Raw genomic sequence first — 13,556 nt, forward strand, 5'->3', positions numbered from 1 at the left:
ATTTTAGAACCATCATCGTTTAAATTAGCGATAAAATTTTATAATCTGCAGGCCCGGTGACACTTATCGTGCAATACGTTAAAACGTCAAAGATAAAAGACAAAGATAAAGTTTATAAAATTATACTTTGTTTTCTTTAAAATTGTTTGCTATCAATAAGGTTGCCTTGATTTTAAATTGGCAATTAGAAAAAGCTTATTGTCAATGCTTATCGCATGATAACTGCACATATTTCAAAAGCCTTGTCTACTGCACGGCTCTTAAAAATTTGCTGTATTGCTCTATTAAAGTCCAATTTTAGTCTTCTTAATATCTGCTTTGAAAAATTTGGGAAGGGAAGCTGGATTTAACGTGGATGGTCGATTAACGTAAACGTGGATGGATAGGAAATGGGAATATTCTTTCTTCCATGTCCTTACTTATATCTCATGCAACTACTTTGTTTTTTTGGCGTCAATGTATAGAAGACACAAGAAAACAGAAACTCCATTGATAATTCTATAAATTAACATTAGTGCTGTACCTGGACTAAAAGTTTGGAAAACGAACTATAATACGTCGGTATATAAAAAAAAGTGTCCGTCGTCAACAAGACGTGATTTTGATAGGTGCTTGAAATTGATCCGATAAAAATCTTATCTTGGAATTAAAAAATTCTAAGAAACTCTACGTCATATTTTTTTCGTATTATTAATTGATTGTGAAATTGCGCCAAATATGTCAACAAAAATCTGATGATTTTTAAAGAAATACTTTGTCGTTAAGTTTTACGTTTCAAACCTTTTTGGTACCCAATAAGTCTGTAGGCACCCAACGAGATCGTACTGGCCACCTAAAACATTAGAAGTATTTATTTTAAATGATTAAAACAGCTAAAAAAAGAGATCAGATTTGCGCGGGGAACAGAACAAGTACCAATGTTACTAATGTAACATAGTTTAATTTTAGAATCGTAAGTGTTAATCTTACTTAATATTATACGTGCGAATGTTAGGATGTATGGACGGATAAATGGATGGATGGATTTTTGTTTGAAGATATGTTCAGAACGGCTGAACTGTCTCGTTGAAATTTGGCATAGGTGCAGAATAGTCTGTAGGAACATATGCTACTAATATTTAAATTATCCAAAGTGAAAACGAGGCAGTATAGTGAATTAGTGAAATCAAGATCTCTCTTAGGTTTGTTGCATTTAAAAGCTTATCCAGTTGTAGTCACTTCCAGAATGTAAGTTATTATTCTTCTCTCTCAAATTTATTCAATTAAAGTCAAACTTTAGCAAGGCGACTAATTTGCGGGTAAAAAGGTAAGTTGATTTAGCAATGCTAATTTCTTTCTTCAACAATTTTTATCTTGCTTCCCTAAAAATGTTAAAAACAAATTATTGTATTCTCGACGAAACACGAAATGCAACCACAACTACGCAACTTTGGTTGCAAAAAGTTGTAAAATGTCATGTAGAAATTCCTACAAGAATCACCACCCTTTCCTATTTAATATATAATAGTTAATGCTGTTAATGAGTAATTAAAATACGGATATAAGTAAAAGTAATATTTCGACTCTTTGTAAAGTTAACACTCAGACATACATAAGCTAAGAATAGAGTGTTTCATAAAAGTTAAACTTCTAATCAAGAGACCATTTTTGTCATTTTATGCTCCGGTTTTGGTAGCATCATAAGTCTACGGTTTACACCTTATCGGCTGCCATTATGTGCATCCAACAAGAATCGCGGATACTAATAATAGTGCAAAGAAAACATTTACAAACTGCAGAAATATAACACTTTCTGTGTGAATTTGTTAATTTGCAATTCGCAGATTCAACAATAATTTTAGTCCGTTCCTCAAACATCCAGAACTCTCTTTATTTGCGTATTTAGGTGAGTCAAAACCTCCAGAAGGCATGGTGTCTATTCTAATTTTTACCCCGATACCAAAAAGCTGTTTCTAAAATTTGAGAGGAATCTATAAATAATTATAAATGATTGTACACGAGTACATGAATTGCCGGTGAATATTTCTGATATTGCATCCGTTGCAAAAATAATCGTAAAGACAAGATCAAAGATAAAGTTTTTTTTGTCCATAGGTTAATCATGTGTTTATCAAATTTTCGGCCAATTAAATGCATATACAATCGTACTTGGAGATTCATTTTGATAAAGTGATTTCGTGTACTTATAAAACAGTAGTCTTGTAATTTGTGCGCAGTATTGGAATTGATGTTCAAAGTTTCTGTGCGGATTGGAACATTCGCTACATTTAGTGTAAGGCGTATAATGAAAGGTAAAATAAGTTATTGTTATTCAAATTAATAGACTTATTTAATTTACGTGAAGAAAATTTATTTTTAATTACAAATCAAGAGGATTTATTCAATTTGTATACTTTTAATTATTTTATTTTAAAACTTTAATAACTTTAATGAAGTTTCTGTAATAAATTTTCAAGTAATATTTAATGTTTATTTAATATTTTGGATTTAAAACACTTATAATTACATTTTATTTATTAAAATAATTATTTATTCAATATTTTTCTTGTTTCGATTACTGTACTTATTTTAATAATTGCCAAAAAAATTGTGGTTATAAAAATTAAAAGTATATTATTATTTTTTCGAATATGATTGGACATTTTATTATTCAAGATTACCTTATGAATTTTAAACGTGGAAATATTTTTTTTTCCAAAATAATTTTTTTTTAAAAATCATTTAACTAAATCAAAGTTTGATTGTGATTTTATTGTCCCTTTTAGGCGCCGGGATCATATTGATCTGCGCATTAACACTTGTAAAAGGATATGTAGTTGACATAAACAAATATGGTTGTCCATTGGATTACACCATAGAACGCTTATTTGAGCATGAAGATTGTAACAAGTTCTATCAGTGCACAATAGGAGAGTTAGTAGAACATACATGTCCGAAAGATCTGCTTTTCAACATTGAAAAAAATAAATGCGATTGGCCACAAAATGTAATTTGCGGTGACAGAGTAATACCAGATAAGGATGACAGCAATCAAGATGTCGATACGGATGGTGATGCTAACGGTGGAAATTGCAATCCCAGTGAAGCCCCAAACATTTGCGCTGCCGATGGTTCTGACGGCATTTTAGTCGCTCATGAGAACTGCAATCAATTTTATAAATGTTTAAATGGAATTCCTGTCCCATTAAAGTGTTCGTCAAATTTATTGTACGACCCTAACAAGGAGAGATGTGATTGGCCTGAAAATGTAAGGTGCGGTGACAGAATTAAACCAGACTGTAACTCTAACGATGGCAATGACGCACAAGTTGAAAATGACGGAGCTAACAATGGAGAAGAGGGAACCTGTAACTGTAACCCCGGAGAAGCAGCATCGATTTGTGCAGCACCAGATACAGATAGCATGTTAATAGCCCATGAAAACTGTAATAAATTCTACATTTGTGCTCACGGCAAACCCGTTGCAATGTCATGCCCTGCAGATCTTTTATACGATCCCTACAGAAAACAATGTTGGTATCCAGAAGAGGTCGAATGTGGAGATAGAGTTATCCCTGAAGACAACGGAAATGGCGATGGCGGCGGCGGCGGCGGTGGTGGAGGAGGCGGCGGTGGTGGAGACGGTGGCGGTGGAGGCGATGGCGGCGGTGGCGGCGGTGGAGGTGGCGGCGGAGGAGGTGGCGGTGGCGGTGACGGCACCTGTAACTGCAACCCTGGTGAAGCTCCTTCCATTTGTGCTGCTCCAGACTCCGACGGTATCTTAGTAGCCCACGAAAACTGCAACCAATTCTACAAATGCGCCCACGGTGTCCCAGTAGCGATGCGTTGCCCTGGCAATCTCCTATACGATCCCTACAGAGAACAATGTTGGTATCCAGAAGAGGTCGAATGTGGAGATAGAGTTATCCCTGAAGACAACGGAAATGGCGATGGTGGCGGCGGCGGTGGCGGCGGTGGTGGAGGAGGCGGCGGTGGTGGAGATGGTGGCGGTGGAGGCGATGGCGGCGGTGGAGGTGGCGGCGGTGGTGGTGACGGTGGCGGTGGAGGCGATGGCGGCGGTGGAGGCGGCGGCGGTGGTGGAGGCGGCGGAGGTAATGGCACCTGTAACTGCAATCCAGCTGAAGCACCGTCAATTTGTGCGGCGACGGATTCTGATGGCATATTAGTAGCACACGAAAACTGTAACCAATTTTACAAATGCGCTCACGGTGTACCTGTAGCGTTGTCTTGTCCAGGAAATCTGTTTTACGATCCCTACAGAGAACAATGTTGGTATTCTAACGAAGTAAACTGTGGAGACAGAATAATACCAGAAAATAGCGGCAGCGGTGATGGTTGCCATTGTTCTCCTCGTGAAGCACCTTCTATTTGTAGGTCAGAAGATTCCGATGGAATTTTAATTGCGCATGAAAATTGTCGTAAATTCTATCTGTGTTCCCACAACGTCCCTATTGAAATGCATTGCCCTTCCAATCTATTATACGATCCTTATGCAGAAAGATGCGGCTTCCCAGAAGACGTTGTCTGTGGTGAAAGAATGATTTAGGTTAGTGTAATTCTTACTGTTTGAAAAAAATAATTGTTAAAAATAATTTTACCAATAAAGTGCTAAAAGGACTTCTTTAAAAAGTATTGATTAAGAATAGTTTTATAATACTTTACCTAATATTTAATTTTTCTCTTATTTCCAAAGAAATTTTTAGATGTTTTTTTTACATGTAACTATTAATAAAATAGTATAAAATAAAACAAACAATAAAAATGTGATTATCTTCAAAACTTTATATAGACTCTGAGCTTCCGTCTATTTTTTTAGTTTAAGATAGGATTAAGTTATTTGCATAAAATATTAAATATGTAATATAAAAAATAAAATATTTAATTACAACTGAATTTTACTTCACATTTACATTTCATTACTTTCTTTAACACCAATATAAATGTTCTTATGTTTCATTGCTTGTGCTTCATAAACGAACATAATTAAAAAAGTTTACTCTGAAAATATGGTCAAGTAATATATCAAGTTAAAATTAAATGCCACGTAAAGTAAAGAATTAAAAAAAAAACAAAGTAATGTTAAAGCATAGAGCATAAAGTTTCCGAACAACAACAAACCTTTTGTTTTGTTTAGATTATTAGAGTAATTTACTCTTTGGCATCCTCAGATCACCTTACCAAAAGTTATACCATATGCCAGTCATATAGGTTAAGGAACGAACGTAGAATGTTTAAACTGATTTTAATTTATAACGGATGATCTGATATATACGGTATTATTATAATATGATTAATTTTACTCCATCTTATTATTGTCTAGAGAGCGTTAATTATTTTAATGAAGAAAAAGCTAAAATAATAATAATAATAATAATTTCTTAGATTTCTCAGAAACTCGAAAAGTCGCAAAAACATTTATTAATATTAGACCCAAGTCCAATACCATGGTATTTAATTTAATGATATTTTATTTGTCATTGAATGCAAATTCAATACCAAATTAAAATAAAATCAAAGATTAAATTCCTTTGAAACTGATTAAAATTATCACTTACGCATTTATTTGTTCAATCATTTTATAGACAAGATAAGGCCTTGTTTTACAATGTTTTAAAAAAAAAGATATCATTTTTATTTCAGTTATAAACTAATACATATTACAAGGAAAAAATAACATCATTAATTCTTATGAAATGAAATAGTTAATAATCAATTAATAACTTGATCTAAATTGAAGGTATTTACAAATTACACTTTCTAAAAATGGCGAACTACTTTTTTATTTCTTAATCAATATTTATTATGCTATCGGGGGGCGTTAAGACTTACGTCAAAAGCCCGCCAAAAGTGCTTTCACCTAACCTGTCATCGTATAATTAGTATGACTTAGAAATATTACAAAATACGTTGTTTCTAACGCATTTGGGTAATAATATATGTACCAATAATAATGCAAATTTTAAGATTTTATTTAATTCTTATTTTCTCTCTCCGTTACAAAATAGTAGACGATATATATTTGCAAAACTCTTCAACGAGGTTATGAATGTTTGATTGGCTTGACTAGTAGAATATGTTCAAAGACACTAGGAATAAATGGAAGTTTTCAGAAGCTGCAAAACGGCGGTTCGACTTTTTTGTACAACCCTATCATAGGTATGAAATGAAAGAATTTGAATTTCCTTTGATTATACTACGATAAAATTCAAATCAATATATTACCTTAAAACTTAGATATTAATTAGCAGTAGCAAGGGAATTGACTTAAAAATTAGAATAAAACAAAAATGTCTGTTCTCAATTTAATATATTAAAATTCCCCTTTTTTTCCAGAGAGGAATGCTTAAGTGTACTCCACGCCCCGGGGGGGACGCGGTAGTTATGTGGGATTCTCCTCCATAGCGGAGGCATACCCACTAAACCTCTCTGTTCCTCCAACGCATCGGGACGGGACCACGGGCACGCTTTCGCTCTCGTCCGCGGAATATAATTCCCTTAATAATATAAGCTATTGTCATCATTACGCCTACTAATTATTGATTTCTTATCACAATTAACATTTATCAATGTTAATTTTCATTTTATTCATTTCCTAATCATTTTAATTGGTCTTTACAGATTTGTTTATTATTCTATGGACCCAATTATCATTTCAATCCGCATAATCTTCAATGCCGGATTTGATTTTCTGATTGTTCCTATTAAAATATAAAGAAACCTTTTGTTTAATTATATGTAGAATATTTTTAACCCAAACACAAATTTTAACAATATGGTAACATCGTCAATACTTATGTAGATGAAAATTATTGGTTTTGAATTTGGGCAAAATTAATTGGAATGGTTAAGTTTCTAAAAAAAAAAATAGTGTGACGTAAAACATAACCTTAAATAGTTCGGTTTAAATATTGTTGAATCTCGGCGATATAAAAATGCCGAATGTTGGAACAAAAAACAATTTTTGTAGAAAATTACACGATCTACAATTATGTTTATACATATTTAACAATATAATTTACTGACAAAAATTGGTGGACCGAGTAACAGAGTATATAAATTATACTTACACTATTTTAACTTTGATATTAGAAAACGACAGGTTCGTTTTCTGATTGTTATTGCTGTTTTTGGCTGATATAATCAAATGTAAAAAGGTAGGGTGAGTTAAATATTCATGATGACAATTGTTAAATTATCATTATGACTCAAACGTAGCATAAGTTTTTGAGTTGACATTTTCACTTATTGATTGCTACGTAATCCTAACTAAATGAATTTTGTAAAAATCGTGGCATTTTTACATTTATGTATTATAAATATTGACGGGGTTTATAGAACAATCCTACTTTGCGATTGTAAAATGATTAAATATTTCGTCGACATAATATTTACTGCGACAGCGAAAATGTAACCAAGTGCCTTTAATTAATTTACGAGCAATTTTTCACAGACGTTTTTTGATATATGTTTTAATCTTTGGTCTTTTTACAACAGGCGTTAAAAAGTCGTGAAGAAAGAGAATAAGAGTAGAACTGTAATAAGAGCTTTAATTTTAAAATTACATATAATGTGGACCAACATTGAAGTGGTGGAAATATTTGTATGCAAATTGATCGTACTGGTCACTAAGGTTACATATATCTAAAAGACAAAAAAATCGGAAAAAGTTAAAAGAAACGAGTTGTAAATAAAAAAAAGGATTGTTGGTAACGAAATGTAAAAATTGAAAATGGATTTAATGATATGTAACTAAGTAGTTTTGTTATTTATTTGTAAATCATTTAGCTGTCGAGTCGTTTGCTTATAAATTACACAGAAAAATGAAGCAGGTGTTCTTTTTAGTAATTAATTTCATAGATGTTATTTCATGTGTTTTATTTGTAGCTTATGTGTGTAAGTGTATAAGGAAAGCAGGAAAGTTATTAATAGATATTTATAAAAAAAAGTATTAGTCACGATATTTGTCGCAAGATAAGAATTTCTTTTGAATTTGAACAAATCGATGCAATCGCCATTAAGTTAAAAATCAAACAAGGATTTGCTTTATCTACATTATAAGATAAAGTTGACAAAATGCATTTTTCTTGGATATATTTATTTCCGGTGGCTTGTGGAAAATTAACAATGTAAAAGCCTGCACATCAACAAAGGGATAATCGACGCTCATCGCAGCCAAAATGCGTTTATTACGTTGTAAAAATCCTTACACTAAAATGTTATATGTACGTTATTTACAATAATACTTCTCACTAACTCTGTTCATGACTACATCTCGTTGTTCAGGCTTCCCGCGCGATTTTTCTCTCTTATCACCTATCTTTTTCTTGATCTAAAAGGCAAAGGTTCTTGCCAGTATGCCACGTCTTTGGCAGAATGATTTTTTCTGCGCTTAACACAAGTACATAATTATATGTTTCTTCATATCCCAAGGATTTATTTCGATATTTCAGTGTTTAGTAATTTCCATCACAATATGTTTTAGATCAAAATGTTATCAATAAATTGATGCGTAATAGTTCTATCATATTTTGCGATAGCGTTATCTCTACTTAGATAAATAATGTACTATTTATACTACTTTGTACTATTATTCCGGGGATTTTACTGGTATTTAATTAGTTTATGTCTCCCTCTTGAAAAGGCCATGACGAATGCGGCCACGATTGAAACTGATCAAAGACGTGTACAAAAATATTGTTATCCCTCTCATTCTATTTAACAAAAACAGAGATAATATAAAATTTCTAATTAAATTATTCAAATTCGGGCTAAAATAAAAATGAATAATTCACGGATATCAATTGTTTTTTAGGAAATATTCTTAAACATGTTTTTTTTTGTATTATCAATATGAATCCTTATCTGAAATTGATAATTTTATACAAAACAAGGAACTGCGATGCTTCGTGAATTAGCTGATTAAGAAAAAAATAATAACAAAGGAAAGATATTTAAAAAAAATACTTGTAGCCCGCGACTCTGTTAAGCGGAATTAAAAAATAATAATTAGTAGCCTTTCTTCCAGACTACATCTATGCCAAATTTCATCGAGATCCATGCAGCGTTCTGGAGATACCTTCAAACAAACAATATCTCGGTGTTCCCGCTGCTCGTTTGCCCCCTTCTGTTATAAAAAAGCCATCCAACCATCCATCAAACATTCGCATTTATAATATTAGTAAGGTTTAAGATTACGGATTTCAGTATTGGTAAACTTATTTTTAACTGTTGTCAAGTCTCACACTTGGTAATAGAACTTCTCCTGGTTTCCGAAAAAAAAAATCGATACGTTTATACAGCTCTTTGGACAGTGACAACATTTTTAATGACGTTCTTTTTTTAGTATGCAATGGTACTTATTTTTTTAACTAGTAACAAAAGAAACAAAACCTATAAAAAATAATAAACGGATACATTTTAAGACAGCATTGGTGATGATTTTTTTTTCATAACGTTGAGTAATTTTAATGAGTAATCTAATTACTAATAAGATTTTGTCGATAGAAATAGTTATCAGGCCTACCTCATGTCGTTGATAAACAAACATTGTGTGATCTTTTAAACAGTAGAATATGAAATATGAAGACAAATTCTAGTTTAACTCATTTCACTACAATACTTAAAATTACCGACATATAAACCTACTTTTCATTGTAATTCATTTCTAACAATGTTAGTCTTTGCAAAATATTATAAATTATACTTATATTAAGAAGAAAAATGTAAAAAATCTTCTTCGACGTTGTAAAACAACGATTGGGAGTGTTTATGTGAATGTTTTGTAAGTTTAATATAGTTTGCTGCAATGATTTATAAGTTTGAGTAAAATTAGCCTAAATAATTAATATTCCAACGAAAAGACAGTATTCCACGCAAATATGCGGCCACAGCTAGTATGTAAATATACAAATTAACATAGATTTCTCCAACAAACTTATTAACCTTAAACAAATGGCGGAATATACAGAAAAAAATATATTTCTTTAGCTCATTTATTCTTCTCTTCTTCCATTCTTTATTAGAAAAGAATCGGAAGTGAAAAACGTAACAATCAATCGCTATTATAACTAGAGAAGGGAATATTCCAGACATATCCCAAATAAAGCTTTCATTCAGTACCACTGCGGTTTTCACAATATACCCTCTTCTTTTTGAAGTCGGCTAAAAAAGTTGTCGCAGGGCGATTTAGTGGTACTGAATGAGGAAACTTAGGTGCTTTTTAGCTCAGAGAGGTTTAGTGGGTATGTCTCCGTTAAGGAGGAGAATCCCACATAACTACCGCGTCCCCGGGGCGCGGAGTATACATAAAGCATTCGTCTCTGGAAAAAAAGGTGTTTTTTAGCTACGAACATACATTCAGTGGTACGTACGCTGTTTACAAAATAAAAGTTTTTGCGTCGCTCGAATAAATTATCATTTACCTTAATGGATACATCATCAGATAAGAGATCGCAATTGCTAGTAATCTATATTTGTTTATTGCGTACTCTTGTCATTTTTTATCACGAATTTTATACTCGATAGTTGTTAACCAATTATTATTGCTCGTATTGGGAATACCATAATTTTTAATTTTTGTATATACTATTTGTCGCCCGTGACTCCGTCTGTGTCGAATATATAACACATAATAAGTAGCCTATGTGTTCGTCCAGATTAAGTAATACATCTATGCTAAATTTTAGCGAGACCCATGCAGCCGTTCCTAAGATACCTTCAAACGAAGTTATTATATTGTTATTTAAGTTCTGATTGCAGAAAAAAATGTACCGAAACATTTGGAAGACAATAAAATACAGATAAGGTTATATAGTTGTAAAAATGGAACCTCCTGTTCTAAAATTGTCAATACAATTTTTTAAGATAAAAACCCGTTTTAAGCTACATTTTATTTTTATTTTTTATGTCTCACTTAACGTCAGTTTAAACTTTTTAGTAAATATTATAATAATTAATACATCAGAAACACTTTCGACGAACGATAATATTTTCGGTTCATAATTTTATCGATCAAATTATATCTTTAGAATCTTTTATTGAATTGTTTTTAATCTACCGACAGATATATTTGAGCTAACGCCGACAAATTATACAGGGTGATTTAATTAATAATTATTAAATTATTTTTAAACCATATATATGGCATCTATTCTAAAAACAAACTGCTATTTTTTTTTTTGTTTTTACACTATTAATACAATAGTTAAATAAATTATTATTATATTTTGTTAAAAAATAAATTTGTCATAGCAAAATGTAAAATACGATATAAAGTTTTATCTGTAAAATAAAGAAGAAAAAAATAAAATTAAAACGAACTTGCCCAAACAATCTTTGTATTCGTCTTGAGAGATTTTAAAACATGCCTGTTTTCCAAAAAATAGACTTTTGTCTAGTATTCAAATTAACGATAGAAATACCCACATATCTTTTAATTTCATGTGTAAGTTGCCTGACGATGTTTTCCTTCAACGTAAGAATAAATGTACATATGTAAATCGAAAATCTAAAAACACTTTAATACATGACGGAATTGGAAGCCAGGATCTGCAGATTAGAATTAAATTGCTTAACCATTGAGCCACCAACGCTCTATTCTTAAAAATTCCTATTAACTAACTACCTGCATTTTAGTAGGCAAAATTACAAGAATACGATGAACCTAAGGTTGTATTTAGAGAGTTTGCTACAAAGATACGATTTTACTAAATATCTCATTAAAATAAGTAACGATTTTGTTCCTATGCGGTTTACTTTTTGTCTTTTTAATCTTATTTAACTTCGCTGTGTTTTTATACAATGTGACGTATAACCTACCATTTATTTAATAAAATGTTTAAATTAGCGATTCTTGAAATACTTTTCCATTGAAAATATCATAGAACGATATCGTTATCACTTTTTAATCTGTTAATCCTCTCTAAAAATTAGACGAGGATATGTGGATCATTAATCATTTAGTTGTTGTGAAAATAACATATATAATATTTTTAATTTTTTTTTTAAATTAATAGTACTATACAGTGTGATTTAATTTTGTTGTAATAAAGTAATAGAATTATCTTAAGTATAAATTATCTATATAAATCAGTGATTTTAGTAGCGATTAATGTAATGATTATCTAATATCACTAACTGTATGCACTTCAAATAATTCGTTCTAAGTAATACTCCGATAAACTTCGACTAATGTATATAATTGTCGGGATATTCAAAATATCTGCAGTTTTAAACAATACATCATAAGTTTCTGTGCGTAACGGGGATAAGAAGAAAATTTTTAACTAGTGCGAGGATTATAATGAAAGGTAAATTAATAATAAACTGGAAACAGGAAATTTCCTATTCGCAATATCTAAATCATGATTCCATTTTCCTCAATTTTGGAAACTTATAATATAATGTATTAAACTTGTACAATATTATTTTTTGTTTTTTGGATAATTGTTTAGTTATTAAAATTTACTTTTAAATTACCACTGCATTTTTCTTAAATTATTATTAAGCTTTTTATTGTAAGATTTTTTTAAACAAAGTTTTCTTTATGGAACTGATTTATTAATTTCAAATGTTTATTTGCACTTCATTTTTTTATTTCAAACGAACTCGTTTTTTATAAATGTTTGGTTTTTTTTTTCAGGCGCAGGAATCACTTTGATCTGCGCGATAACACTTGTCCAAGGGAATGTAGTGAAAATAAATAAAAATGGATGTCCCTTGGACGAAACGGAAGAAAAGTTACTTGAGCATAATAATTGTAACAAATTCTATCAATGTGTCAAAGGAGAATTAGTGGAGCACACCTGCCCAAATGATTTACTTTTCAATATAAATACTGACCAGTGCGATTGGCCTAAAAATGTTGTTTGTGGCCATAGAGTTATACCAGACGACGAAGATAACAACAATGGCGAAAACGGTGGAGGTGGCGAAAACAACAACAGTAATTGCAAATGCAATCCAAGTGAGGCATCAAACATATGCGCTGCTAAAGACTCTAATGGACTACTGGTAGCGCATGAAAATTGCAATCAGTTTTACAAATGTTTTAATGGTGTACCAGTTGCTCAGAATTGCCCTCTCGGTTTGCTGTACAACCCGTACAGAGAACAATGTGATTGGCCCCAAAATGTAAATTGTGGCGATAGACCAATCCCAGAGAGTGAAGACAAAGATGATGGGGATGACAAAAACGAAGGTGGTTGTAACGAAAGCGGAAGTGGAGATGGTGCTGGAGGTGGAGGAGGTGGGAACGACGGTACTTGCAATTGCAATCCAGGAGAAGCACCCTCTATCTGCAGTGGGCCAGGGTCGAACGGAGTATTAATTGCTCACGAAAATTGCAATCAGTTTTACAAATGTTACAACGGAGCACCAGTTGCCATGAGTTGTCCAGGCAATCTCCTCTACAATCCCCATTCAGAACAGTGCGATTGGCCAGATGCAGTTACCTGTGGCGACAGGGTGATCCCAGATGGCAACGAATCGGGAGGGGGTGACGGAAACGGCAACGGAAACGGTAATGGTGATGGAGGCGCTGGTGGTGGAGGAGGTGG

The 13,556-nt window shown here is 32.1% G+C and overlaps 2 protein-coding genes across 10 annotated transcripts in view; both read left to right on the top strand.

The window, feature by feature from the left end:
* The first annotated feature begins 2,187 nt into the window (after positions 1 to 2,187).
* Positions 2,188 to 4,546, top strand: LOC106119270 (uncharacterized). Its single transcript, XM_013314186.1, has 4 exons — positions 2,188 to 2,291; positions 2,766 to 3,755; positions 3,859 to 4,128; positions 4,236 to 4,546. Exons 1-4 carry the CDS (start codon positions 2,228 to 2,230, stop codon positions 4,544 to 4,546), a joined length of 1,635 nt encoding a protein of 544 aa, XP_013169640.1. The 5' UTR covers positions 2,188 to 2,227.
* A 7,569-nt stretch (positions 4,547 to 12,115) lies between these two features.
* LOC106119437 (uncharacterized PE-PGRS family protein PE_PGRS54-like) overlaps positions 12,116 to 13,556 on the top strand; it is a 7,146-nt gene continuing 5,705 nt past the window's right edge. Inside the window, exons 1-2 of one of the 9 annotated variants that reach the window (XM_013314421.1) lie at positions 12,116 to 12,308; positions 12,641 to 13,556. In XM_013314421.1, coding sequence (XP_013169875.1) covers positions 12,302 to 12,308; positions 12,641 to 13,556 — 923 coding nt within the window. In that variant the 5' untranslated portion in view covers positions 12,116 to 12,301. The remainder of the gene's footprint in view (positions 12,309 to 12,640) is intronic. The other 8 variants (XM_013314422.1, XM_013314414.1, XM_013314413.1 and 5 more) reach the window with 8 other exon arrangements.

The sequence above is a fragment of the Papilio xuthus genome, unplaced genomic scaffold (assembly GCF_000836235.2).
Source record: "Papilio xuthus unplaced genomic scaffold, Pxut_1.1 DF827461.1, whole genome shotgun sequence".
Taxonomy (NCBI): domain Eukaryota; kingdom Metazoa; phylum Arthropoda; class Insecta; order Lepidoptera; family Papilionidae; genus Papilio; species Papilio xuthus.

What these genes read in the sequence shown, in the direction of transcription:
- LOC106119270 (XM_013314186.1), top strand. Translation starts at nt 2,228, where the DNA reads ATGTTCAAAGTTTCTGTGCGGATTGGAACATTCGCTACATTTAGTGTA. An exon ending in TGCTGCTCCAGACTCCGACG is followed by an intron (nt 3,756 to 3,858) that starts GTATCTTAGTAG and finishes CGATCCCTACAG; the next exon opens with AGAACAATGTTGGTATCCAG. An exon ending in TGCAATCCAGCTGAAGCACC is followed by an intron (nt 4,129 to 4,235) that starts GTCAATTTGTGC and finishes TGTCTTGTCCAG; the next exon opens with GAAATCTGTTTTACGATCCC.